This window comes from Solea solea, chromosome 7, assembly GCF_958295425.1.
Source record: "Solea solea chromosome 7, fSolSol10.1, whole genome shotgun sequence".
Classification (NCBI taxonomy): domain Eukaryota; kingdom Metazoa; phylum Chordata; class Actinopteri; order Pleuronectiformes; family Soleidae; genus Solea; species Solea solea.
The window spans coordinates 10,512,232-10,540,183 of record NC_081140.1 but is presented as its reverse complement, the minus strand read 5'-3'; the positions used below and the strand labels follow the sequence as shown (position 1 = coordinate 10,540,183).

Sequence of the window (27,952 nt, the reverse complement as noted above, 5' to 3'; positions counted from 1 at the left end):
TCTATTCTGTTATATTCTAATTCACTGTATTAATGGTATATTCTGATTTACGGTACGAACTATCTATTCTATTCTATTCTATTCTATTCTATTCCATGCTATTCCAGCAGCAGTAGCACCATCAGTAACTGTGGCTTTAAGAACTCTGTGCGATAGAAGAACCAGCAGTAAACTGAACTCAGAGGCTGTTCACAATAATGTGAGATATCTCATGTTATGGCTGGTTTAATCTGACTAACCTGGTCTAAAGGTGACTGAGTGATTAGTGCGGTCATGTAGAGGAGTGTACGGGCTGCTGTGGTGCAGAGGACATGACAGTGATGATGCTGATGATGCTGAACTGAATCTGCTGCCACTTCCATGCGTCCTGAGTGTGAGTATTTCTCTCTTCCTCCTCAGTGCGACATTCAGATAGCTGCAGTGGGGCGATTTATATGACGCACTGTGAAATGAGCAATAGTTTTTAACTTCACAGTATACACGGGTTTTTTTTTCCCATTTAACCTAATAAAAATGAGTACAATGTGCTAACGCAGCCTCTGGTGAATTGTATCACTCTGGTAACATGACTGGGTTTTTTTTTCTGTCGCTCAAGATCAAATGTGCATGCTCTGCAAAAGCGAAACGATGCCACTGAGAGCAAGTTTACGCTATGTTTTCGGTTCCAGGTGGATGATGTCACGTCTGGTGCAGTAGTGTGAGGTGTCAGTGTGAATTTGACTATTAAACATTATGCGGTGGATCAGCTGGACCTAGACATGCCCTTAAGTCAAAGTTAAGGTGCGCATTTTGTCCGCGATTCAGTTAAATTTTATTTTAACAGGAAGAAATCTCTGACTGAATAAGACTGAAAAAAAAATTACAGCATCTGCCTCGACTGGTTGGGGTGAAAGGAAAAATGGGGGACAGAGGAGAGGTGGGGGACAGAAAGGAGGGAGAGAAAAGATTGGAAGCTAGTTAGAGACAGTATCAAGTTAAAGGTATAGACAGGACAGTTCTGACATGTTTATAGTACTAATGTCATTTGTACACGCAATAACATAGATTGTTGATGAAAAATTATATTTTGTCTGTTGAATACAAATACAAAATTTTCAAATGAGAATTAGTAATTTTTGTGCATGCACCAATTACTGATAGTGAATGTGTCCTTATAACACACACAAGCCAGCTGCAGGAGCAGTGGGCAGCAATGATCTGCACCCAGGGAATAATGGGGGTTTTCATGCCTTGCTCAAGGGCACCTCAGACCTTGGCCCATCCTGGGATTGAACCAATGACCTTCCAGTTAGCCCAATTCCTTTTCTCTTGGCCATGGGCTTCCCACCATCCCAGAATTCAGTGGCATAAACCGCCCTGGCTGGTGTAGCCAACACCTGAACCATGTCTTCTGAAACGTAGGCTGTTAAGTTGTATGTGTTGTAGCTGTTCATTCAGAATTAGCCTGTGTACATTAAAATAGAACTGGACACCATCAGAACTACTGTTGGGACTCAGTATCAGCATCGGTCCAATACTGTTCAAAATCACTGTATCGGATATCGGACAGATAAAAATGTAAAATCCGATACAATACAAAAATCCTATATATTGCATATATGCACAGACTGTAAAAATGTAAATAAAAATCAGCAAAAGCATTTGAGCTGAGTCATGTTTGGGCTGTTTGTTACACAGCTGGAGAATTATGTCTTTGCAATGATTCAGCACAAATGTGTTTTTAACAGCTTCATAGTTCATAAATGGTCTAAAAAAAAGTGTATCGGACAAATATTGGTAGATAGTTGAGTTTGTGGTAAGGGTATCGGACACAAAAAAGTGGTATCATCCATCCCTAATCAAGAGGTGACATAGTAGTCTGGCCTCAAAACATAAACACATATTTAAGAGACAAGTTAAGAATGAAATATAATTTAATTGCAAGAAACAAATAACTTATTCAAATAAATAATTCATATTTATATTTTTCTAAAGTGTAAAGTGTGTCTCTGTCCATCGCACAGTCCATTCTTATTAGGGATAAGCAGATAGGGTCAGTATTGGCTCAGTATTGGTCAAATTGTCTTGATCGGACTTGGTGGTAAATGCATCAGCATGATACATCTTAGTTTTCTGATGATATAAAAAAGCTGTATCTTACTGATTTTTATATTGATAGATATTCAAGGTTGTGTAATATGTATCAACCACAAAAAAGTGACATTGAGCCATCCCATTTTTTTTTCTAAATCCTTGTTTGCATTGAAATCTGCATTTGCATCAATTGCACTTCCTATATCAAATGGGTGATAGAGCAGAAAGGTCTTTTTACAGAGGTAATTTCATGAATTAAATATTTCCCTTGGTAGTTGGAAAAAGAATCAGTGAGGAAGATGACCACAAATAAGAGGGTCACTAATTTTACTCTATTTTGCTTCCACTGCATCACCCACCGTTAACAGCACATTAATTAAACATAAAAAAAATGTATTTCAACAATCAGCCATGAGACAACTGTGGAGTCTAAAAATACTAACGATTGAATAGAAATGAGCAAGAATAAACAAGGATTAAATAAATAAATAAACACATAAATAAAGTGTGAATTTATTGAACAAATAATGAATTATCGCTCATCAATGGCACCTGTGTATAACTTGAAAATCCAGTAGGACAGGCAGCTGATAGCTATGTAGCTATGCTACAAGTATAATGAACAGTAAATCCTGTGATTGCTCGCCTTCAATTCTACTGCGCCTGCGCAAAATGGAGTCGAATTATTTCTCGCTCTGTAGATTGAAATTATATAAACGATAGACGCTTATAAAATACAAAAAGTCTATCCAAATAAGCACCTTTAATATCTGTATGGGAAGTTAAAGCGTCCTAAACTCTCAGTTATGAGAGGAAAGAGTTCCCTGAAAGCGTTGAATCGGTCTGACCAGATCTGCGACAACTCGGAAGTGTATGGGCAGGGAATCCTCTCGCTTCGCCTCCGCAGCTGCTGCTCTCAAACGCAGTGTAATTCATTATTATTAGAACATCGCCTTTGAAGGAGTCGGTGTGTTGTTTTAGGGGAACAGTCATGTCACTGGTTGTTGTGGTCGTGTTTGTTCCTGGGAACAATAACCTGCCGTGACATGTGTCGTCTTCGTGGAAGGAGCTTTCACGACGCGCACTGGACTGACACAAGTGAGTGGGGTTTGTCGGGATAGCGGGTTAAACGCTCCTAGATAGAGGCTATTCAAAACAGCCGGTGCCGGTGATACACGGTAAAATACAACGTGTTTCATTCAACCCCTCTGCACCATATAGTGATTTAAAGTGAATTTGCGCTTCGCATACGCCACAATTTAAGGGTAGGCGTACATTTCGTAGATGAGGCTGCTTTTTTGTGTGAAAGTAACGGTGTTCTTGTTTTGCCACAGCCGCTCTGCGGGTGGAGTATCCCTGCGCCCTGCGCCGCAGATAGTCCGATGACTGTGAATGTGCAGAGACACACTAAAGCGACGACATGACCTTCTGTCAAGACCCGTGGTAAGTTGAATGTGTGCTGTAAATATGATTGTCTGCAACATAAGAGCGTCATTATTAAATGTGAGCAGCTCCGCCTGCATCACTCCACTGTAGGGATGATATACTGCAACCAAACATACACATGATGTGTGAGATGTAGGGAATTCCCATTGTCAAGATAATTGTGAATAGGACAATCTACATCCCATCTACATCATATAGTCACCAATATTTATTTTTAAATGTTCCCACAAACTGGAACCTGTATTATTTTGCTTGTTGTTGATGATGTTATTATTCTGCCTCTATTTGCCTTGTCACGACTTAATGAGGGAGCGTTTGTGTACATACACTTGCAGTGCAGGGGAGGGCGGGGGTAAGAAGGTTTTATCCCATCAAACTGCTGAATGAACAAATTATTTGAGCAGTAGAATTCACTTTTGAAACTTTTCTTGGGCCTTTTGTGTGTGTGTTTTCACGCAGACTCCGGTATTGTGTGAGCCCATTTGACAATTCCCTGAATCACAGCTACAACTTTAAAGGTCCTGTGTGTTCATTAGTAAGAGCTAATAGTGAGACTGCAGATTGTGACAAATGGAGGACTTTGCCATGTGGTCAGTGAACCATGTAGACCATCACATAAAATAATGGATGTCATTCTTCTTTGTTTGCATGATAATCCTTTGCTTCAAAATGCAAAACAAAACACTGTGGCTGGTTTGTCCATTTGGGCTACTGTACAACATAAACACAAAATGGTGGCCTTTGTAAAGCAGGGCTCTTGCCAATAATTTTTTATTAAAGACTTATTCTAAAGCTGAGAAAATCAAACTGTTTTTATTTTGTTGTTGTTTTGAAATTTAAATGTTTAAAGACAGAAAACCAAAATACATTAGTGTAGACAGATTGTTCGTGTCATGTCAGGTTCAGCTGCACTGACCGAGGTAACATGAATAACAGCATTGATTTACCAGATTCGAGGAATTTGTCCTGGATGTGGCTTAATATGATCTGAGCAGGATTTCTACATCCCCCTGTGCAGGCTGCCACACCCACACCCACTCCAGCTCCAGTGACTGCACCACTGGGGACAGGGCTGCATAGATGTGGTGCAAGAATATTTTGCTTTATGGCTTTAAGACGTGTTGACAGTAATTTACACACATGTTGTTCCCTTAAATAGCTAAGCGGTCCATTTCAAGCGTGTGGTAGCTGTGTCGTGGTCATGGAGGCTGAGCTGACCAGCAATTAAATGACTGATAGTTCATGGGAAACAGTAGCGCTCTCTTGGAGAAGGAATCAATACTTTTGTTTGTGACTGTTGCAACGTCTTCAAATGTTTTTTAAGGATAGCTCATCAGCCTATGCAGCAAGACTGCAGGCTTTATAAAGTGGTACAATAACGCTAACTATTAATACAGATGTCTGACTGCTACTTATGGACCATGAACAGATGGACCTAGTTAGGTGTCCATTCTCATGAATCATCCAGACCTACACCTTGATCAATAATGACTGTAAGCAAGACTATTGACTCTTTCTTGCTGTTAAACCACAGCAGTTGTAGACTGGTCAGTGCACTGAGAAGGGAGTGCAAAATGATGGAATATATCAACAAAAACAAACTAACCTGAATTATACGTACTGTCTCTAGAATCATCCAAGCATCAACACCTAACCTCTCAGAGCTGAAACACAGACAGATACAGGATTGATACATCATGACTCTCAGCACTTACTCAAGCCACACTGATGCCATATATCAACATATCCTATATATGTGAAATTGTAACCTGTACAAACTGGTCTGATCTTCATGGCAATTTTGTGTGGATTCGGTATACATTGTGACTGTACATACTGTGAAAACTATAAAGGCTATCTTTTAACTTTCCTATTGGTTGCATCAGTTGCAGTGTCGTATTCCAGCCTTTATCTTCACCAGATTTGTTTTCTTTTTATTGATACATTTTGTTTTTAAATTGCTATATAGACATGGAGAGGATTTTAACAAATAACCACACGGTGTACATACTAACGCTTTAAATTGACTTAGCATGTATTGTGATTGAAGTCATACTTAAGATTATTCACCATTTTCATCTCTACTTTTAAGGTTGCCATGGGTGACAGTCCGTCATGAGTACATTGGCCCAAGGTCCTACCAGGTCCCTCCCGTCACGTCTCTTCTCGAGGTCAAACAGTTGCTCTATGAGGAGACAAACCTGCCAGTGAAAGAGCAACGACTGACGCACAATGGGAAAGTGGTGAGTGTTTTTTTTTTTTTTTTTACAACAGCTGGGTAAACACACTGACATGTACAACAGTGTGTCTTGTTACCTGTATATTAGTTTCTCATGACTTAGCTGAAGTCATTTCAGTCACAACCCTCTTTGGGTAGGAAAAAGCAATGTTACTTGTCTTACTGCAGCCAATTTGTTCAAACTTTGTTTTCAACTTGTGTCTGGCACTGCAAAACACACTTATTACATATTGTAAGAATTTCATTGATTTTGCAATGGGCATTTAGTTTATTATTATGGTCTATTATAAACTTATTGCGTTGGTGAATCAGTCACAACAGGAACAGAGGGTTTGTCTTTAGAAGCAGCAGCAACAGAAAATCAGCCTGTTTTAATGACCGCGTGCCATAACTGCAGAGAAAATGATGCGGCATTCATCGAACTGATAACAGTGCCTTTCATTGTTTGAACTGTTGACTGTTGTTTTTCTTCTTTGGGTTACCAGGAGCAGTTTTTGTTCTCGATCTTGTGACTGATTTTGATCATGTCTCTGTCCGTCCAGCCGTCTGTGCGTTTTACCTTCACTGCAGTTGTAGTCGAGCAGAGTAGTGCAGTGTAATGTGCAGTGTAATGCAATATCAGCTTGAATGACTGCAGTTAAAAACTCTCGCTCTGGGCAGCATGACTAGGCACCTTGTCATCACAGCGTTTTAAAAACTATATAGTAGTTTACTTAATGCAGGCCTGGCATATAAAATAAAGTAAGTGACATACAAATGGTATATTAAACCACATATTAATCCCTGACTGAGTCTAAAGATAATCATTACAGTTACAATGATACACTGTTTATATGGTCTTATGACCTAATAGATTTATTGTTTTTTTGGCAGATTAGTTATTTATTGCCTGTTGAAGTTAGAGTACTATGGGCTAACATGACAAGTTGACCTCATCTGGGAGCTGAGCGGATGGAAAGTAGCAGGTGGTGGTCAGCACTTGGCAGTCCCCTGATATCGTATGCAAAAATAAGCTGCAAGCCACTCACACCTACAAAGGGATATGACATACACGACAAGGTCAGGTCACAATTCTCAGAGTGTTAAATCAGATCAATATTGTTATGTAAACTGCTTCCCAGTACAATTATTTTCCAGTCTTCCCCTTAAATGTGGGTGCAGGTTTCACATGGTATGTGGACGGCACTGTGCCAGGCACTGCACTTAGGAGAGGCGTGGTCTGCTTTTTGGGAGAAACTGAAATGCAAGTTAACCTTCAAACTATCATACTGCCTAATACACAAACATTTGTGTATTAGAACAATGATAAATGCAGCATATACTTTGTAATCCAAGAATATTTATTATTTATTTTATATATTATTACACAAATTAAAGAACATTTACATTTAAATGTGTCAGACTGTACTTTCTATCTATAGTCCTAAGGTTAGTCCTCATCCAGTTCTTCAGATGTTGTGTGTTTTGAATGTTGCACAGCTGGAGCATTCCCTGACAGATGATGGCAAATTGTTCCACTATGTGCTGCCTTTGAGTTACTATTTACCCACAATGCCTCACACACTTGTGTGTGATAGTTTTTGCAAGCAAAGAAACTTGCATAAAATAATAAGAAATTAGAGACATACTGTACATTACTTCATTGCGATGATGACACTGTTTTGCAACAATGATGAGGATGAAAAGTTTGTCCCGACACAAAGCTGATGTGCAACGATTGCTGGGTACAGTGGGTCACAGTGTGACCTTTAAATGCCTCAAACAGCAGCAGCAGCAGTAGTGTCAGACTTAGTGTCGACTCCCTACTGTATCGATCCTGTAAAATGCATCAGCACCACGGTATTGTTGGCTGTGGAACTGACCAAAAGATTTAACTGCAGCTGTGATGATACAAGACTGATGCTACACGAATCTCAGTGGCCTGAAAAAAGACTTAATGGGCTTTAAAACTGCTGTAAGATCACAGTGAGTGAGAACAATTTACATAAGGTATTTTGTTAATTTTTAACCAAATTCACATTTTTCTGGGAACTTTTTACTGAATTCATTTTGAGGAGACTTTTAGGATTGGGTAGTAAAACAACATATCAATCTAAATTTCATCAATTTCATGTTTATTTGTCAATAAAACAGCTAATTAAAGTCAAACTAAACTTAATCATAAGACCACTATTGCACAACGGGTATATCTGTCTTTCTTTCACATAGGTGAAAGAAACTTAATGCCAAGTTAAGACTATTCCTGTTTTTTTGTTATTTATTGTCCAAAAAGCAAGGAAGTAATCAAAAGAACTAAACTTGACAAACTAAATAACAAACAAACAAACATCTCCTTCAAATATAACATAATTTCAATGTATATTAATAGAAATGATGCATAACACAAACACACAATTCAATTTGACTCACGAGCAAAAATTAATCTTTAGTATCGTGATAATTATCAGTATCATCAATTTAAACTTTTTGTTGTAATGACCTCTTTGGCCACATCAGCCAGGACTAGAGATGTTAAATAATTATCTATTTCTAATGATCTATTTCTATGTCAACTCACCACAGCTGGATGATCGTGTGCAGATTGGGACCTTGGTGCCGACAGGAAGTCCAGAAATTTCTATCACACTGGAGGGAAGAGGCCTTAAAGGAGGAGGTAGGACTAAAACTGCTACGTCTGTGATATAACCATTTCTTACAACAGTGATGGTAACCAGTGTCGGTCTTTACAGGCAGGTTTGGGCAGACGACACCACCACTAGTAGAGTTTTTGAAAGATATTCTGAGGAGGTATCCTGAAGGTGGACAGATTTTGAAGGTAAGTTTCAGGCTACACTGTTTTCTCACATCTTTTACTCCCTTTTTTATTTGACTAAATACAGTAGGTCAGTAATACTGTTATTATAAATGATGTATGTTTAATAGTGATAGGTTAAGTTGTGGATGAGTAAAAAACATATTAGGCTCATTGGACAGTGATTCACTGTAATTAGTCATCATCCATAAGTGTCTTCTTTACTTTAATGTGAGCTTTATAGTGGATACTTTTCTGGGAAGACCCTGTTCTGACAATAACACAGATTGTCATGGAAAATCAGAAAATATGCATTGTGGTATCATCTTTTTTACCCTACATGGTAGAAACATTGCCAGGGACAAGAGCTGAAGGAGTCATTGGCTCTAATAATAGTCTCACTGGCAGGCTTTTTTTATACAAAATATATTACATAAAAACATCCACCAAATCTGACATAACTGTGTACCGTCACAGTTAAGGCCCCTGCCTCCATAAATACCTGGATTTGCTATGTTTTCTGTTGCAGGAGCTGATTCAAAATGCTGAGGATGCTGGAGCCTCAGAAGTCAAGTTCATGTACGATGAGACGGAGCATGGAGTGGAGTCGCTTTGGTCACCTGACATGGCTCAGCATCAAGGTTAGTAGCTATTACCTAGTTAAACACTGGAGGATAACCAAATGAGTGGTCAGTATAACAACTTTGATCACTCTAAGCCATTTATTAAAGACAAAATAATCAGTAACTGATAGTGTAGTACTACAGTTTAATAATTGTTTGCTGGATTAAAGGGCTGTTACAGCCCTTTCTTATTCCAAGAGCGTCATATACTGCCACTCTGTAACGTTCCTTGGCATTGTCGTGCAGCCGGACGGGTTACCCTTCTGTGTCTGAAAGACAAAAGGTGGCTCTTTTATCAGATATACTGATGATATTGATAAAATAAAAGTCTGTCTGAGCCTTAACCTCAGTTCTTTCCTGGTCCCGAACCCTAACCTCCTAGACTGAGTTTTATTTTACCACTGCTCTGCTCTGAATGTCTAAATGTTCCACCAGTGGATTTACATTGGAGTCAATGGAAAGCAGGGTACCTTGTGAGTCTGTCAGGCGACGCAGAGGGATGTGACACGGCGGTATATGATGCTCTCGGGATGAGAACACGTTGGCTTTACCTAACCTGTAGACATTCAGACATCATCATCATGATCACTTTCATAATAAACACTGTCGAAGCATATATGAAGAAAAGTCATGACATAAAAAGATAAATCTATCAACATGAAATTAATTAAAAGAAATTTGCAAAATGGCTTTGACACTTACTGTAAAGTTTTTGAGAAATTTCAAATTGAAACCTGTATTTGCATCTTTTAATCAAACAATTATCAACTTGGCCATGTAATTAAAAAAAAAAACAGAAACTGACCAGGACCTTTTTTTCTTCTTTTTTTTTCTTGTGTGTTAGTCACACATGTGTAAGCAAATATATTTAACAAGTCGAACACTGTTTTGCGTGCATTGTGCATTCTGAGCAAGAATTACCAACATGTTCAACCCTTTGAGTTGGAAGGCTTTTGTCCTGCTTAAGTGTTGTTAAGAAGCTGTTCTCGAGCTGATCCTCTACTCTGACCTCACCGTCAACAAGGAAAAGGGAAATGACTGTTTTGATTCAGGGATTATTAAAATGAATTCAGTTGTATTAATACACCATTACCCGTTATTCAGGTACTGCAAATGTTTACTTGGATTGTTTTGGACTATTTATGCCGATCTGATTGTTACTCATGTTGTATGGCAGGGTCGGCATTGTATGTCTACAACGATGCTGTGTTCACTATGGAGGACTGGAATGGAATTCAAGAGATTGCAAGGAGCAGGAAGAGAGAGGATCCTTTGAAAGTGGGAAGATTCGGGATTGGCTTTAACTCTGTGTATCATATTACAGGTGAGGATTGTCCTGCTGTTAAATGCTTGCTGATAGTACAAACCTATTTTCTTTTGTCAATTTTTTAGAAAGAGATTAAAAAGATATTTAAAGCAAATTATTTGCTTAATGTAAAAAGCAAAATCTAAAGTGTATATGTATTTCTATATCCATCTTATACTAATAGAGCAATAAGTCTCAAGGGAATTTCTACTGAGTTAGCACAAACATTCACTCATTTTTCGGATCAGAGGTTGAAGATCAAGGTTCACTGTGACCTCACATGCTTCCTGATTTTGTGAATGCAAAGTCTTAGGAACCCCTAAAGGTTTTTTATTGTTGTTATTTAGGTTAGGTTATTTTCTAAGGATTCAGCTCACATGATTTATAAACATTTCTAAAATTTGGAGAATGAAGAGTAGAAGAAGGAAAATAATCAATATCATGGTTACATTTACATTTTAATAATCAAAATGTAAATAAGGTTTTTGAAAAACCAAAGTGAACCAAAAAGTATACCAAAACAGTGGAGATGATAATTAACTGTGGTCGTGATCAGAGCCTTCTTGTAAAAGAATAGAGAACAAAAAATGATTAGTGTTTATTTGAACTCATTTATAATTTATATTATTTTTTCTCTCAATAATTTAGATGTTCCCAGTATATTCAGTGGAGACCAGATTGCCATGCTGGATCCTCATCAAACCCTGTTTGGAGTGAATGAATCTGGGCAGTGTTGGAACTTGAAGACAGACATTAAGGAGATCACAGAACTGGCAGACCAGTTTGCCCCCTACTCTGGGATGTTTGGGAGCTCTGAGGAAACCATCCAGGACGGCAGCTTTCCTGGAACACTCTTCCGCTTCCCACTCCGCATGAAACCCTCCCAGCTCAGTGGCAATATTTACAACAAAGAAAAGATTTTGGAGCTGTTTGAGTCTTTCAAAGCAGATGCAGACACTGTGCTCCTCTTCCTCAAGAGTGTTCAGAAGGTCTCCTTGCATGTGCGAGAGTCTGATGGTACAGAGCGCATGTTGTTTCAGGTTACAGCCACAGAAAATACTGATGATAAGTTAGAAAGACCAAATGCACTAAAGACCTTGGGTCAGGCGATAGACAATTACAACAATGGTGTTTCCAGTTCGACCATCACATGTGTCACTTACCAGGTCAACATGGAAACTCAGGATGAAACGGCTAAAGAGACTCAGAGAACGTCTTGGCTTGTTTGTAATGGAGTAGGGGGGAGAGGAATGTGTCCCGAGTTGGACTCTCTGGCAGATGATTTGAAGTTCATGCCCACCATTGGCATTGCCCTGCCACTTACTCTGATAAATAGAGAAGACGTAGGTGCCACATCTGGTTTCTCAGGACGGGCTTTCTGCTTCCTTCCCCTGCCTCCTGGAGAAGAGAGTGAGACGGGGCTTCCAGTTCATGTCAGTGGCTTCTTTGGTCTCACAGACAACCGTAGGAGCATCAAGTGGCGGGAGGTGGACCAATGGCGGGATCCAGCTGCCCTGTGGAATGAGCTGCTTATAATTACTGTCATCCCTAGGGCTTACTTCACACTCATCACCGACACTATCAAAAGGGTACAGACAAAAAAGGACCAAGACTTTCCATTGTCCCCTACAGGAACCTATGAGGCCTGGCCAAACCCTAAGCAGGTCAAGTCCCGCTGGAAACCTATTCTCCAGCCACTGTTTCATGAATTAGCGCAGCAGGAAGTCATCTATTCTCTCAGCGATAACTGGATCAGAGTGGACCAGGCTGTGTTCTCAGAGCTGGACACAGAGGAGGACATTTCAGAGACTGTGATCAACTACCTCCAAAGCTCAGGAACGCAGGTGGCGAAGGTGCCTGCTGCTGTGGACTCTGTCTTGGTCACCTACATCGCTGAGTCCACTGAAGTGAGGAAGGTGACCCCATCTTTGTTGCGGCAGGTGATCAGGAAGTGCAAACACAAAGGGCCCTCTCAGGAGAAGCTGTTACTGCTGGAGTTTGTGCTTAGTGATGCCAATTACAGTGACCTAATAGGCCTGGAGCTCCTACCAAGACAAGATGAGACATTCACAACATTTTCGTCTTGCGTCAGTGATAAGGATGCCATTTACATTGCATCTGAAGAATACCCGAGGTAGAGATTTCTTTCTTTCACATTTACTCATTAATTTATTTGAACAGGTGAAAGTGAGATTGTTTGTACTTGATCCCCCTTAAACCAAATTTAAACTGATGCAGCAGGAAATTTTGATCCAAAGTACAGTCAATCTCTTGTTCTCCTTTGTATGCACATACACTTGGAAATCAGTGTATGTTCTTTTCAGTATTCTGAGGAATATATTTTTCTTTCACATCAAATCAAATGAATAGTACATTTTAATGATATAAATAAACACCCCCTCACCCAATGTGTCCCAAAAGTGATGTAGGGAAGAAGAAGGATAGCCAAACGATGACAATGGTGACAGCTTTAGTTTGCTCAGCTACATGGTGTTACATGTGGAGTTGAATGGCTAGACCAATAGCAATATCAGTATTTGTATTTAAAAAAAAAAAAAATATATATATATATGTATATGTATGTATGTATGTATGCATATCTATATATGTATATATATAGATAGATAGATAGATAGATAGATAGATAGATAGATAGATAGATAGAGATGTGTATATATATATTCAATAGTAAAACACATGTATGTACAGACTAACATTTTAAGATTCCTTTCATTTCTTTTGCTTTGTTCCAAGGTCTCTGTATCCAGGACTTGAGTGTCGTTTTTTACTGGAGAGCATTAAACCTTCAGTGATGGACTGTTTGAAGAAAGCAGCCAAAACCAGAGGTAATACAAAATGTTACTTTACATGTATTCTCCTCCTCTAAATACTTATCTGTGTTAATTCCATGATCCTAAACAGTGAATGGAAATGTATGTTGAACAGTTTCAATCCCTATGCAAAGTACAGTGTATTGTAGATTGTATGTTTAAAAACAAACATCTGACCGAGCTGTATCTCAAACTGAAATTGACAAATCCTCAGTGCATGTAATGACTGTGTGGGTTATGTGGGTTCAGTCATTTTTATAGTAACACTGGGTCACCTTTACTCCCATGGTGCCAGCAGGGCATTAAATCTGTTACAGTCCTGAAAGATTAGGAGTGAGAGACAGAGAGGAGCAGAGAAGCAGAGCAGGCTGAGTCATGAAAGGGTTGATGGTTGGATGTTACATGTTAAAGCAGAGCTATGCAGGATTTTTAACTTGACAGCTTGGAATCATAGTAATGTTTATGGCTTGTTGTGGTGAGATTGGGGGCTTAAATGTTACAGCAAATTATTAAGTTATAAAAAGCCAAAACAAATGTCTACAGTGAAACGTGATCTGAGACAGAGAAGCTGTGTAAAATTAATTCCAGATCTCTATACTTTGTCACTTCAATTACAGTGCAAAAGTATCTTTGGGGGTGCTCAGGTAGGTATTTCAAAGTGTGTCAGATATTGAATGTTTGTTTGCAGTGTTTTTCTTGTCAAAATGCCCTTTCAAGAAATGGTTTTCCCTGCACTGAAATGCTAAGAGGGGGCCCAAGATTGATATTAACTTGTTTAAATGTAAATTGTTTTTTGCGTGTTGATGCAAGTGTGTTTGCATGGTTTAGATCAGCAGTTGGTGCAATATTGATGTAAATCTTAAATTGTGTGTACTAACACCAACTACATCTATTCACAGTTATGTGCAGTGTGTGCACTAGTGCAGTGCAATTGGAATGGTTTTTTTTTCCAAAACACCAGAGAATGGGCCCTGAGAATGGGCCCATTTTTGAAAGGTCAAAGTAGGAAAATCACAGGTGTAAATAATCAAATTAATGATGGCTGAGTTCTATTTAGCTTCCTCACTTTCAGGGGGCGATACTGGTTCAGTGGTGCTGGTGTGACATTGTTCTCACTTACATGAGCCATTGTTAAAGTGATCTGTAACGCCTGTTCCTGGTAAAACATGTCAAAATGGATGCTGTTGTGCATTTGTATGGTTTCAAATATACTTAATGAAAAATTATCTGTTAAACTGCATCTTCCTCAAAAAAGATGCTTGCATTTTTACTTTTAGGGAATTTACCTCTATTAGTTGCTGCATCCTTTAATAACAACACAATGGTGGCAACTTTAAAATATAGTATTTATATATCGCATAAAATAACAAACACAAATAACATTTACTGTTTTTTCTTAACAGGGAGAACCTGCACTCAGCTACAAGTGCTGAACCCAGAGCGATCAGCTCGACTCATCAAGGAGATCCTATCAACAGCCTGGCCGACTCGAGACTTCATTGTCCAGTGGGAACCTGGAAACAGAGAGTTGAAGCACCCTACAGTTTCCTGGCTGAAGATTATTTGGAAACATCTTTATATACATTTTGCTGATGACCTAAGTATGTTTGAAGATTTGCCTTTGATCCCATGTGGGCCACTTGAGGAAAGCGTGGACAAAGTTAAGCTTCTACGTATCAAAACTCCGTCCCCCATTATTTATGTGGACCAGAAGGAAGTGCAGCTTTCTGAGATCCTTATTTCTATCATGGAAAGGCTTGGAGCAGTTGTTATAAAAAATCTGGATCCATGTTTGCAGCACCCTCTGCTAAAGTATTACATCCACCCGTCCTCTCCTGGCATGCTGTTGCAAATTATGGATAGATTAGCAACACAGCGATTATCCAGCCACGTCTCTTCATTCTCAGTTAAAGAGAAGATTGCACTGAGACACTTTCTTGCAGGACTGTCTGACATAACGGAGAAGGAAAAACACACCCTGCTTGAACTTTCCATCTTTGAGAAAGTAGGGATCTGCTCTGAAGGGACCCCAGCATATACATCACTGAGAGGAGCTAGAGTTTTACATCATAGAGCCAAGTATCCACCAGATGTGAAATTATCTGTAAATCTTGTGGGTTGTTGTGATGAGGAAACAATCCGCCTCACCAAGATGCTAAATGTGGAACAGGTGAAAACAACAGAATGTTTGAAATTCATGATTCGGGATATTGAGAGGGGTTTCTATGCAACAGATGAGATAGCACAGATCATGCTTTGGGCTCTCAAAAATCTGACATTTTTAAAGAATGAAAATTCTGCTGTGATCCGATGGCTTTCTGCTATCAAGTTTATCCAGCTGCCATGTGGAAACTCAGTCAGAGCCTCTGATCTTTTTGACCCTGAGTTGGAGATTTTACAGAATCTGTTCTACATGGAAGAGAAGACAAGGTTTCCCACAAGTACGTTCATGTCTTCCGCTGATATTCTACATTCACTCCGACAACTGGGACTAAGAAATGAAGTACAGCTCAGTGAACAAGATGTAGTCCAGGTTGCAAATAAAATAGATGAGTTACAAAGAAGCAATGAACCTGAGTGGGATTTCATCATCAAAAAGGCAAAAACACTTCTGCAGATACTCAACAGACAAACTAAGCTGGTAAAATCAGCTGATGCCCAAATTTCATTGTTAAAACTGAAATGGGTTCCTGTCTGCAAGGAAAGACCACCAACTTACCCTAAAACTCTTACCTGGGTTGGAGATACTCTCAATATATGCTCTCTGTCTGAAATGTGTGACATATCCCATGCAGTGCTTGTGGGATCTTCAGTCGCACTCATTGAACACACATCTGCAGGTATGAAGAAGGCACTTAAGCTCACTGTAGAACCCCAGGTGGATCAAGTATTGCAACACCTGAAAGCAGTGAACGACTGGCATAAATCTCAAGCATTTACCACAGAGGATTGGTATCAGTTTCAGCAGATCTTATTTGAAATCTATGCCTTTATGCAGGCTCACCTTGAGGATGCAAGAGAAGCAATGAAATCACTGCCTTTCGATTGGGTGTGGACAGGAAAGACATTTTCATCACCAAGCCACACGGTCCTGAAACCGCTCCCTGATCTTGACTTACAGCCTTATCTGTACTCCCTTCCAAAGACAATTAGAAAGTTTCACAAACTTTTCAAATTTTGTGGCTCAGTTGAAGAAGTTATCCCAAGCCATGTGTTCGAAGTCATAAGCACTATCCAACAAAGATGTGAGGGAGAGATCAGCAAGGAAGAAAGTCATCATGATATCCTACTTTTAATCAACATCCTGAGATGGCTGTACAACAGTCACATAGATATAGATACTAATATGCATGTGCCAATTCTTTGTTACAAGGACCCAAACAAATTAGCCATGAAGCCAATTCATGAATGCACATATTGTGATGTTAAAGTTGAAGATTTAAACGATTTACTTGAAGATGCCTCAGAGCCCATCATATTAGTCCACGATGACATCCCCATGAAAACCGCAGAGTGGCTGAAGGTGCCATGTCTGAGCACGAGGCTGATAAACCCAGAGAACCTCGGCTTTGAACAATCAGGCCAAAGAGAACCTCTAACAGTAAGAATAAAGAACATCTTGGAAGAGTATCCATCCGTAGCAGACATTTTTAAAGAGCTCCTCCAGAATGCTGATGATGCAAGTGCAACAGAGTGCAGTTTCCTAATTGACATGAGAAAAAACACTGACATCAGAGAGAATCTCCTTGACCCTGGCATGATTGTTTGCCATGGGCCGTCCTTGTGGTCTTTCAACAACTCTGTATTTTCTGACACAGACTTTCTCAATATCACAAGGTTAGGTGGATCGGTGAAGAGATGTGAAGCAGACAAAGTTGGCAAGTTTGGATTGGGGTTCAACTCAGTTTATCACGTTACTGACATCCCCATCATCATGAGCAGAGAATTCATGATCATGTTTGATCCAAACATCAATCACATCAGCAAGCACATCAGAGACAGGTCTAATCCAGGGATCAAAATCAACTGGAGCAAGCAACAGAAAAGGCTGAGAAAATTCCCTAATCAATTCAGACCTTTCATTAATGTCTTCAATTGCCAGCTTCCTCTAGCTCAGGACTCCCCTTACAAATACACTGGTACACTTTTTAAACTTCCATTCAGAACAGAGCAGGAAGCATCAGTAAGTGAAATCAGTAGTCTGTACTACAACACCACAGACATCTACTCCCTCGTTGATGAGTTCAGCATATGTGGCCATCGATTCATTCTTTTTACACAGCATGTTGGAAGTATGGTCTTGAAATATCTGAAATTTGAAGAACCAAACCCAGCAGGAGCACAAGATGTTGTGGCCATCAATAAAAGTGTGTGGTCATCCAAAGCTTCATACGGACCTCTCAGTATACTAAAATCTGCTGCAAAGGTTATGAAGAAAGTAGCAAGCACCAACAAGGTGCCTGCTGATGTTCCAAAGTCTGGCTGCATCATACGCGTTGTTGTGGAGGAGTATCACAACGTGTTCAAACGCATCGTTGATCTCCACTCCCCACTGTTCAGAAGTCCAGAGGAAGATCCTAACCAGTACTTTGAGATGGCCGCTAAAGGAGTTCAAACGAGAAGACTCACAGACGAAATGCCCCAAAAGGCAGTTGAGGTCACCAACTGGCTCATCTGCTCATGCATGGATATCACTGAAGCACTCAAGTTCTCCCTCAGTGACAGTGGGAAAAGACTTGGACTAGTGCCATGTGGAGGAGTGGCCGTTCTGCTCTCAGAGGAAGAGAATCGCAAATGGTCAGTAAAGACAAATGTCACACCAATTGGAGAAGTGTTTTGTTACTTGCCTCTCAGAATCAAAACAGGCCTGCCAGTCCATATTAATGGCTGCTTTGCTGTGACCTCCAATCGCAAAGAGATTTGGAAGACTGACACCAAAGGACAGTGGAATTCTGTGTTCATGAGACATGTGATTGTGCAGGCCTATTTGGCAGCACTCACAATGCTACGTTCAATGGCTGAAAGTGGAGAACTGCTCGACTACAGCTATTATGCAGCTTGGCCAGATCCAAGTCAGGTGCATGATGACTTCACATTGATCAGTCAAGGTGTCTACCAAGAAATAGCCAAAGGAGGTGACAGTCAGCAAGCAAAGCTTTTCTCAGATGGAAAAACATGGGTGTCAATCAAATACGTTCGATTTCTTGACGACACCTTACTCTGTAGGGCAGACATCGGTCCTGCTGCTTTCAAGATATTCCTGAAATACCTTAAGAAGACTGGCTCACAAAACCTTTGCGCTGTCGAGTTGCCTGACTGGGTGAAGGATGGATTTGATGATGCTGGGTGTAAAGGGAAGTTGATGGAAAACACCCTGACAGAGACACAGTTTTTTTCAGATGTCTTTTTCCCTAACATCCAAGGAATTGACAAGGAGCTAAGAGATCCTCTGATGCATTATGTCTTGAATGAGAAGCTGGAAGACTTTGCATCAATCCTCAGTGTTACTCCTTGTATCCCATGCTCTGGTCCTAAGGAAGAACTGGTATTGCCTTGCAGACTCATTCACCCTGAGGGAAGAGTTGCTAAACTCTACAGCCCTGATGATGGGAGATTTCCTGAAGGGACTTCTAAAGACTACCTAAATCCTGTGTGTTTGGTGAAACTAGTGCAGTTAGGCATGGTAAAAGATGATCTATCATGGGAGGACCTGCTTGAACGTGCCCAGTCTGTTATTGATCTCAATCAAAGTGACCATATGGCTGCATGCTTTCGTAGCAGTATACTTCTCAGTCTCATAGATGAGAAACTAAAGATGAGAGATACAGCAGCACCAGAGCTGTTAGAAAAAATACAGGACATTAAGTTCCTTCCATTTCTAACAAGACCTGCTGGCTTTTCCCTACCGTGGCATGGGAACAGTTTTTCCCAATCAACAATGTTCTCTGCTAGAGAACTGTTTACAACTGAACATCAGGACACTGTGTGTCTCATGAAGCCAATCCTAAATGAGAATTCTCCCTCTTTCAAGGGATGTGGTGCAATGTCATTGGCTGTAAAAGACTCTCTTGGTCTCATAAGAAAGCCCTCAGTATTACTGGTCATCTCTCAGCTCAAGAAACTATCTCAGTCATTTGATGGCGTCACATTGTATCAGGAAAACATAACAAATGCTTGTTACAAATATCTCCATGAAGAAATGCTACAGGATGAGAATGCAAAAGTACAAATAACCAATGAACTGAAAGCTTTCAACTCTATCCTGGTAGAGAACACATATGTCAATCCATCCAAAGTTGCATTCCACCTGAATTTTGATGCATCCCCACATCTCTATCAGCTCCCTAACAAATACAGAAACAGCTGCCGTGAGCTTTTTGAAAATGTTGGGGTACAGCCGAGCTTTACAGTTGAGGACTTCTCGGCAGTTCTTGAAACTGTGAAGCAAGAATGTGGGCGAAGGACACTCACAGAGGATAACTTCCAGTTGTGTCGCAGGATTATTAGTGAAGGGATATGGAGCTTGATACGAGACAAAAACCAGGAATACTGTCGAGCAAATTATGGTGGGATCATGTTACCTGACTCAAATCTGACATTGCAGCAATCAAAATCTCTATGCTTCAATGACTGCCCGTGGATCAAAGTCAGAGACTCCTCTGTGAAATACTGTCACGGGGATATTCCAAGAGAGGTCGCTGTAAAACTAGGAGCAGTCCCAAAACGTCACAAAGCCTTGGAGAGATATGCCTCAAATGTCTGCTTCACTACACTTGGGAGTGAGTTTGGACAGAAAGAAAAACTCACAAGCAGAATTAAAAGCATTCTCAATGCTTACCCATCAGAAAAAGAAATGCTAAAAGAGTTGCTTCAAAATGCAGATGATGCCAAAGCCACTGAAATCTACTTTGTTTTCGATCCAAGGACACACCCTACTGACCGAATATTTGATGATAAATGGATCCCAATGCAAGGCCCTGCACTGTGTGTATACAACAACCAGCCTTTCACAGAGGACGATGTCAGAGGTATACAAAATCTTGGAAGAGGAACAAAAGAGGCCAATCCAGGCAAAACTGGTCAGTATGGTATTGGATTTAACTCCGTCTATCACATTACTGACTGCCCATCCTTCATTTCAAACAATGACATCTTGTGCATTTTTGATCCTCATGCACAATTTGCACCTGGGGCTACATCAGTGAGTCCAGGAAGAATGTTCAGAGACTTGGACTGTGACTTCAGATCCCAGTTTTCAGATGTTTTAAATCTGTACTTAGGTGCTCACTTTAAGTTAGAACGCAGCACTATGTTCAGATTCCCAATCCGCTCTGTAGACATGTCAAGGACCTCAGAAATCAGTTCAGTCCCTGCATCAGACAGAATGGTGCAAAACCTTCTGGACAAGCTAAAAACTGATGGTGCAGAGCTTCTGATGTTCCTGAACCACATGGAAAAAATATCAATCTGTGAAATTGATAATGCATCTGGAGATCTCAAAGTGCTATATTCCGTGACTGCCAAAATAACAGATGGTGATCGGCTAAAGCGTAAACAGTTTCATGCCTCAGTTATTGATAGTGTGACCAAAAAGAAACAACTCACTGCTATCCCAGTCCAACAGATAACCTACACAATGGACATAGAGGATACTGAGGGAAACTTGACTACATGGATGATCTGTAACCGATCTGGCTTCCCTAACATTGAAAATGTTTCAAAAAGTGTCATCTCAGCTCATAAAAATGAAGACATAACTCTGTTTCCACGTGGAGGGGTAGCTGCCTGTGTAAGCCACAACTACAAAAAACCCCACAGAGCCTTCTGCTTTCTGCCCCTTTCACTAGAGACGGGCTTACCTTTTCATGTAAATGGACATTTTGCTCTAGATTCTGCTCGAAGAAACCTATGGAGAGATGACAATGGAGTAGGTGTAAGAAGTGACTGGAATTATAATTTAATGACGTCACTGATAGCCCCGGCATGTGTGGAACTGCTGCTTCAGCTTAAGCGTCGGTACTTCCCTGGTCCTGATCCCACATTGACTGTACTCCAAGGGACTCCACTTCATGTTGCTAAAGACACATTGCGGAAATATCTCTTCTTTTTTCCGTCAAACAGATTTGACATACAACCAGATTGGTACTGCCTTGTTAAAGCAGTTTACCATTGCATCCATGCTGACCTGAAGCGTCTGCTTCCTGTTGTTAGAGCAGCCCAAACTGACAACTCTGACATGCACTCTGCCATCTATATTTCATGGGTTAACACATCCATTGCAAACAAAGGCAGAGCATTTTTTGACAATCTGCTACAAGATGAGCTACATCACTTAAAAAACACAGAGTACAACATCACTTCAAGGAAATCTGTGGCAGAGAATGTTTACAGGCTGAAAACCTTGCTCCTGGATATTGGTTTCAATCTGGTCCACAGCTGCGATGAGACTGTAAATCTCTACTCGTGTTTGGAGGATGCAGGGATACCAGTCAGTTATGTAACACCAGAGGATGTTCGAAGCTTTCTTTACACTTTCTCATCACCAGACACATCTTGCCATGTCGGAAAACTCCCTTGCCGTCTCCAACAGTCGAACTACAGGCTAGTTCATAACCTGAAGCTTCTGTTTGACTACTGCTTCAAAGACATAGAAGCAGATGAAATCAAGATTGAGGGTTTGCCTCTGTTGTTAACAATGGACAACATGCTTCAGGTATTTGATACCAAGAGACCAAAGTTCCTGACATCGTATCATGAGCTAATCTCAGCAAGGAAAGAATTGTTCATGAATTCCCTCTACATCAGGTATAACACCATCCTGTTGAAGGTTGGAGCTGCGAAGGTATTCGATATCAGCAGCTTTGGTGACCTACTGGGTTCTGTTCTTCCAAGAGAGTATCGAACAAGGGTCCCCGTGAAGTGGAGAGACACTTTTGCAAGTGAATCTTGGCTGAAGAATGTGTGGAACTTCATCAGTGAGAATATTGCAGTTAAGGATGATCAAGTGGATATAAAGCCAACTTTTGACACAATGCTTGACATTCTGAAAGACTGGGCTTTGCTACCTGGAATCAAGTTCATGGCAAGAGAAAGAATAGTTGTCCCTGAGCATGATGTGCTTTTACCTCTGAGTTTGATAAGCATAGCTCTTTTTCCACAGGGCCAAAATGACAAAGTTTTTCACACCCTAATGAAAGCAGGGTGCATTCAGCTTGCAGTGCCCAAGATCTGTGCCAAAGAGAATCCCATCATATCCTTTCTGGCGCAGCATACGGCAAACATTGAAAGTCCATCAAGTATTCTGAAAGCTGTAGAGTACATGATTCAAACATCTGCATTCAAAGCATCAAACCTGACTGACAAGGACTTCGAGGCTCTTCTGTTGTATTTCAACTGCAACCTAGCTAATCTCACGCAACAAGATGTACAGACCCTAAAGCTACTCCCGTGCTTTAAATCAGTTAGTGGGAGATACATCAGCATTGCAACCTATGGGACAAACTATGTACTTGCAAAAGACATTCCCACTGCAGACATAGAAAAATGGTCTCACACAGCCTCCTTTTCCTTTCTCACTGACAATCCACAGCTGAAAGAACTGTACACATTTCTTGGCTGCATGCCAATCGACGACAAAGAAATCTACCTTCAACATCTCCTGCCCAAGTTTGAAAGTTTTTCCTATGATGCCAAAGTTAAACACATTGTCTACTTGAAGGAAACACTTATGTCAATGGAAGAATCATGCAAGGTGAAAAATCAGCTCTATGAGAAATTGGAGGGACTGTCATTCATGTATGACAACTCGAATCGTCTCAGGCCAGCCAAGTTCTTCTACGATGAGACAGTGAAGGTATTTGAGGTTATGCTACCTGCAAAATCGTTCATACCAAGTGACTTTTTCAAGAAAGTAGAGCAAGTGTCGAAACCAAAGAATGGAACATTGTTGCTCTCTTCATGGATAACCTTTCTGAGAAATATAGGTCTCAAGCATGAAATGTCCCAGCAACAAGTTCTTCAGTTTGCAAAGGAGGTCAGCATAAAGGCCCAGACAGAAAGCTGGTCAAAAGAAAAAGTACAAACCACGGTTGATGTTCTCTTGACCCATATTTTCACAGAAAGAACAGATCTGTTCCAGGGCTCTTTTCTCAAAGAGCTCTCAATGATACCATTCCTGTGTCCTGAGAGAGCACCCAAAGAACTCATCAAGCTTCATTCACAGTACCAAGAGATGAGTGGCACACTTCCTCTGATCCGTTTCAATGGGTCTCAGGTAAATCCAAAATTCAAACAAACCGATATCATTCACTTACTTTGGACATCATGTCCAATTCTACCAGAGAAAGCCACCCCGACAAGCATAAAGGACCAGGAAGGAAGCACTCTCACTGGACAGGAACAACTTGACCAAGTGTTGAACATGTTAGGTGTCAGCTTGGACCCACCATTGGAGAAAGTAATAAGCAACTGCAAGAATATTTGCAACATATCCAGTCCAGAAGATGAAATGGTGAAAACCAGGAACAAAGTGTTAAGATCCACCTATGAGTTCCTCAATGCAGATAAAAGAGATTTCCGACACCAGCTTCGTGGAGTGGCTTTCGTCATGGTCGAAGATGGCTGGAAATTGCTGAAACCTGAAGAGGTTGTCATCAATTTGGACAACGAATCTGACTTCAAACCCTATTTGTACAAATTGCCCCTAGAACTTGGCACCTTTCATCAACTCTTCAAACTCCTTGGCACAGAAGACGTGGTGTCTACCAAACAGTATGTTGAAGTGCTGTGGCGAATTTACAGAAATTCGGAGGGCAAACAGCTCGACCCAAATGAAATGAGAACTGTAAAAAGAGTTGTTTCAGGATTGTTCAAGTCACTCCATAATGATCCAGTGGAAATCCGCAAAGACCTAGAGAATCTAAAAGATTTGTTGTTTTATTTGCCAAGCAATGATGGTAGACTAGCAAAATCTAATAGTCTAGTGTTTGATGATGCCCCACATTACAAGAGTCGAATTCAGGGAAATGTTGGAGTTCAAATGCTCGTGGACATGAGTCAGTGCTATCTGGGCAAAGATTATTCCTTCCACACAAAGCTGATCATGCTACTTCCACAGAAACTAAGGCCTCGGCTGTTAAGTAGCATTCTCGAAGAGCAACTTGATGAAGATTCTCCAAAAATGTGCCAGTTTGGAGCTCTTTGCTCACTCCAAGGCCGTCTTCAGCTGTTGCTATCGTCAGAGCAGTTCATCACAGGACTGATCAGAATAATGAAACATGAGAATGACAATACATACATAGTGAATGAGGATAAAGCCATACGTCTCTGCAAAGCACTTTGTGAAGGACTCAAAGTATCATGTTTTGATAAACTCCAGACAACTTTAAGGGTCAAAGGATGCAGTCCCATTCCTCACAGCCGCAGTGAAACACTTGCCTTTCTCAAGAGGTACGGCACATCTGTGATTCACCTCTACATCCAGCATTCAGACAGCAAAGACATTAATTTTCTTTTGGCACTGGCAATGACATTAAAGTCAGCTACAGACAATTTGATTTCTGACACATCATATCTAATTGCCATGCTGGGCTGCAATGACATCTACAGAATCACAGAGAAACTAGACAGCCTTGGTGTCAAGTATGATGCAACAGAGCCTTCAAAACTCGAGCTACCCCTCCCTGGAACACCCATACCGGCCGAAATACATCATACACTCCTCATGGATCCAATGAATGTGTTCTATCCAGGTGAATATGTGGGTTACCTTGTAGATTCTGAGGGAGGGGACATGTACGGGTCCTACCAGCCTACATACACATATGCTATCATTGTTCAAGAAGTAGAAAGAGAAGAGCAGGAAAACACAAGTTTTCTTGGAAAATGCTTCCAGATAGACATCGGATATAGTGAATACAAAATAGTCAGCTCCCTTGACTTGTACAAATTCTCAAGGCAAGATGAAAGCGCCAATGTTAGAGACGCCAATGCTCCATCAACTCCTACGAGCCCGGAGAGCCGTTTTCCTGGTGTCCGCATGATCCCGCCTCTTTTTGCAAGCAAGGAAAACCTCAGACCTCCTCCTCAAAAAGAATTGCCAAAAAAGATCAAGCTTCATGCATTGCCTGAGATTCTGAAAGAAGTGACCTTAGTAATTGAACAAGCTTGGAAGCTTTCTGAAACAGAGAGAAAGAAGATAATCCGACGATTGTATCTCAAATGGCATCCAGACAAAAATGCAGATAATCTGGACTTTGCTACAGAAGTCTTCAAGCACTTGCAGAAAGAGATCAGTAGACTGGAGAAACAGTCTTTGGCTGATCAACAAAATGCAGATAGAGCTTCCAGGAGATCATTCTCCTCATCGTCAACCCGCTTCCAGTCAGAGAAGTTCTCATTTCAAAGATTTTATTCATCATGGAACCAAGAAGCAACAAGTCACAAGTCAGAAAGGCAGCAGTTCAGGGAGCATTATGCAAGCTATGCAGGTTCATCACATTCTCATCGTTTCTTTGTGCCACCAACTTTTAAGACAGTTGGAAACCCTGTGGAAGCCCGCAGGTGGCTGAGGCAAGCCAGAGCAAACTACTCGGCTGCTCGCAATGACCTTCATAAAAATGCCAACGAGTGGGTTTGTTTCAAGTGTTACCTGGCCACAAAGCTTGCACTCATAGCTGCAGACTATGCAGTCAGAGGAAAGTCAGATAAGGATGTAAAACCAACTGCCCTGGCTCAAAAAGTGGAGGAGTATAGCACTCAGTTAACAGGCCTCGCCAATGATGTTCAGATCCTGGAAGGATATGGTGTGGACAGCCTGAGAACTCGTTACCCTGACCTTCTGCCTTTTCCACAGATTCCCAATGACAGATTCACATCTGAGGTGGCAATGAGAGTTATGGAATGTACTGCACGGATAATCATAAAGCTTGAAACCTTTGTACAGCAAAAAATATGATGTGAAAGACATCAGTGAAACTACAGTGAGCATAGATTCTCTGTACAATAGAGGGCGCCCTTGGCTGTGTGCAGTACAGACTGTGTAAATCACATAGAATAACATTTAAGCGTTCAGCTGGCAACTTATGGTACGTGTGCCGATGTATGGCTCCCATAATCCATTCAGCTGGTTCAATATAGATTTGCTGTAATGTGTGGGGAGAAAAAAATCTGCATATGCTGTACATATGAATGCCTCAGCAATGTTTGGATCACCAGTCCCCATAGTGTACTGACATATATAGTCTAAGTTCTAATAAGAAATATGCTGCTTTTTTTACTTTATCTTTTATAAAAAAAATACACATATGTATACAGTATATTTTCTTGCTACAGAAAACCAGTGGAGTGTAAACATCGTGTGTGTAATGAAGAAATTGAGCAATTCAAACTGACAATTCTGTAATTGCTGTCATGCAAGGTGCCTCTTTTTTGCAAGATCCCAGCAAGGCAAATAAATATAATAATGTCTGTAATTTTCCTTTTTTAACGGGTTCATTTCATATAATTTCTGTAAATGTGTAAATTTCCTGTAATATAGCCATTCATTTGTGTATAAACAAAAGCATTTTTTAAACTCCTCATGTATTTGCACTTGTATAGCGCTTGTGTCACCCCAGCAACTCGGGAGAATCCAACTGTGAATGTAAATCTATATACGTTACTTCAACACAACTATATGTGTGTGTGTGTGTTTATTAGAGATAGGTTTTTATGGTTATGTTAAATATTGGTTATCCTTCATACAGTAATATAGACCGCTATGTTTTAGTACCTGCAGAGAGCTAGTCTCTTAATACTACATGGGGGCAATGACACTTGCGGCTCAGCTTTTGCTCAAGCAATTCAACTATTTGTTTTCTTCATTTATAGTATCTGTGAATACTCAGCAGGACAGTAGAGCCATACATATATCTATATATATTTATAGATATATATATATACACGTCTATATATATCTATATATATATACATATGTATGTATGTATATATATAGATATATATATACACTGTAGTCTGGGCACAACCTTTAAGTAACCTTTGTTACCATGAAATCATGTTCATATATTGTTTGGTCACTGGAACTTTCCTGGTTGAAGGGACACTGAACAGCACCACACAGTGGTGCTTGTGTGTTTTACGGCCTCTTTTTCTATTCATTTTGAAAGACAATATACACACAGGCCACATCATGTGTCATTTTGAAACATAATTTAAAAATGTACTTGTTTGTTTCTCTTGTCTTTAGGCTAAGGTGACACAGCAGGGGGGGCATCTCGCTGATAAACCGACCTAGATTGCCTGATGTGTCATACATGTAACTGTACACTGTTCCACAGAAAGGCCCTAAAAAGTCTGTCTGTGATTAAACACTTCCGGGACTTTAAAACGCATGGTTTTGATTACATTAATGTTGAATTGTTCATGTTTACAAGCAGGACAGCCCATTTATCTATATATTTTTTCCATTGTAGCCACAGAAATTGTTTACAAACACAGTTTGAAATTTTTACATTTTTACTGTTTTGTGCATTGTGGGGATATATCTTATCCACTAGAGGGCACCAGATAGTCATTAATATGGCCAATCATATATCAAAAGTACAGTATATATACTTCCATGAAACAGCTTTAATGCTTGATTGT

The 27,952-nt window shown here is 40.3% G+C and overlaps 1 protein-coding gene across 3 annotated transcripts; it reads left to right on the top strand.

Moving 5' to 3' along the window:
* Positions 1–167: 167 nt before the first annotated feature.
* sacs (sacsin molecular chaperone) lies at positions 168–27,942 on the top strand. Of its 3 annotated transcripts, none has more exons than XM_058633257.1 (11): positions 168–373; positions 3,408–3,516; positions 5,612–5,762; positions 8,321–8,411; positions 8,488–8,573; positions 9,079–9,190; positions 10,350–10,496; positions 11,127–12,612; positions 13,233–13,324; positions 13,927–13,953; positions 14,713–27,942. In XM_058633257.1, exons 2-11 carry the CDS (start codon positions 3,494–3,496, stop codon positions 26,262–26,264), a joined length of 13,767 nt encoding a protein of 4,588 aa, XP_058489240.1. In that variant the 5' UTR covers positions 168–373; positions 3,408–3,493; the 3' UTR covers positions 26,265–27,942. The 3 variants fall into 3 exon arrangements, with proteins under 3 accessions (XP_058489240.1, XP_058489239.1, XP_058489241.1); XM_058633256.1 differs by lacking the exon at positions 168–373 and adding an exon at positions 2,817–3,171; XM_058633258.1 differs by lacking the exons at positions 168–373; positions 13,927–13,953 and adding an exon at positions 2,817–3,171.
* Positions 27,943–27,952: the final 10 nt, after the last annotated feature.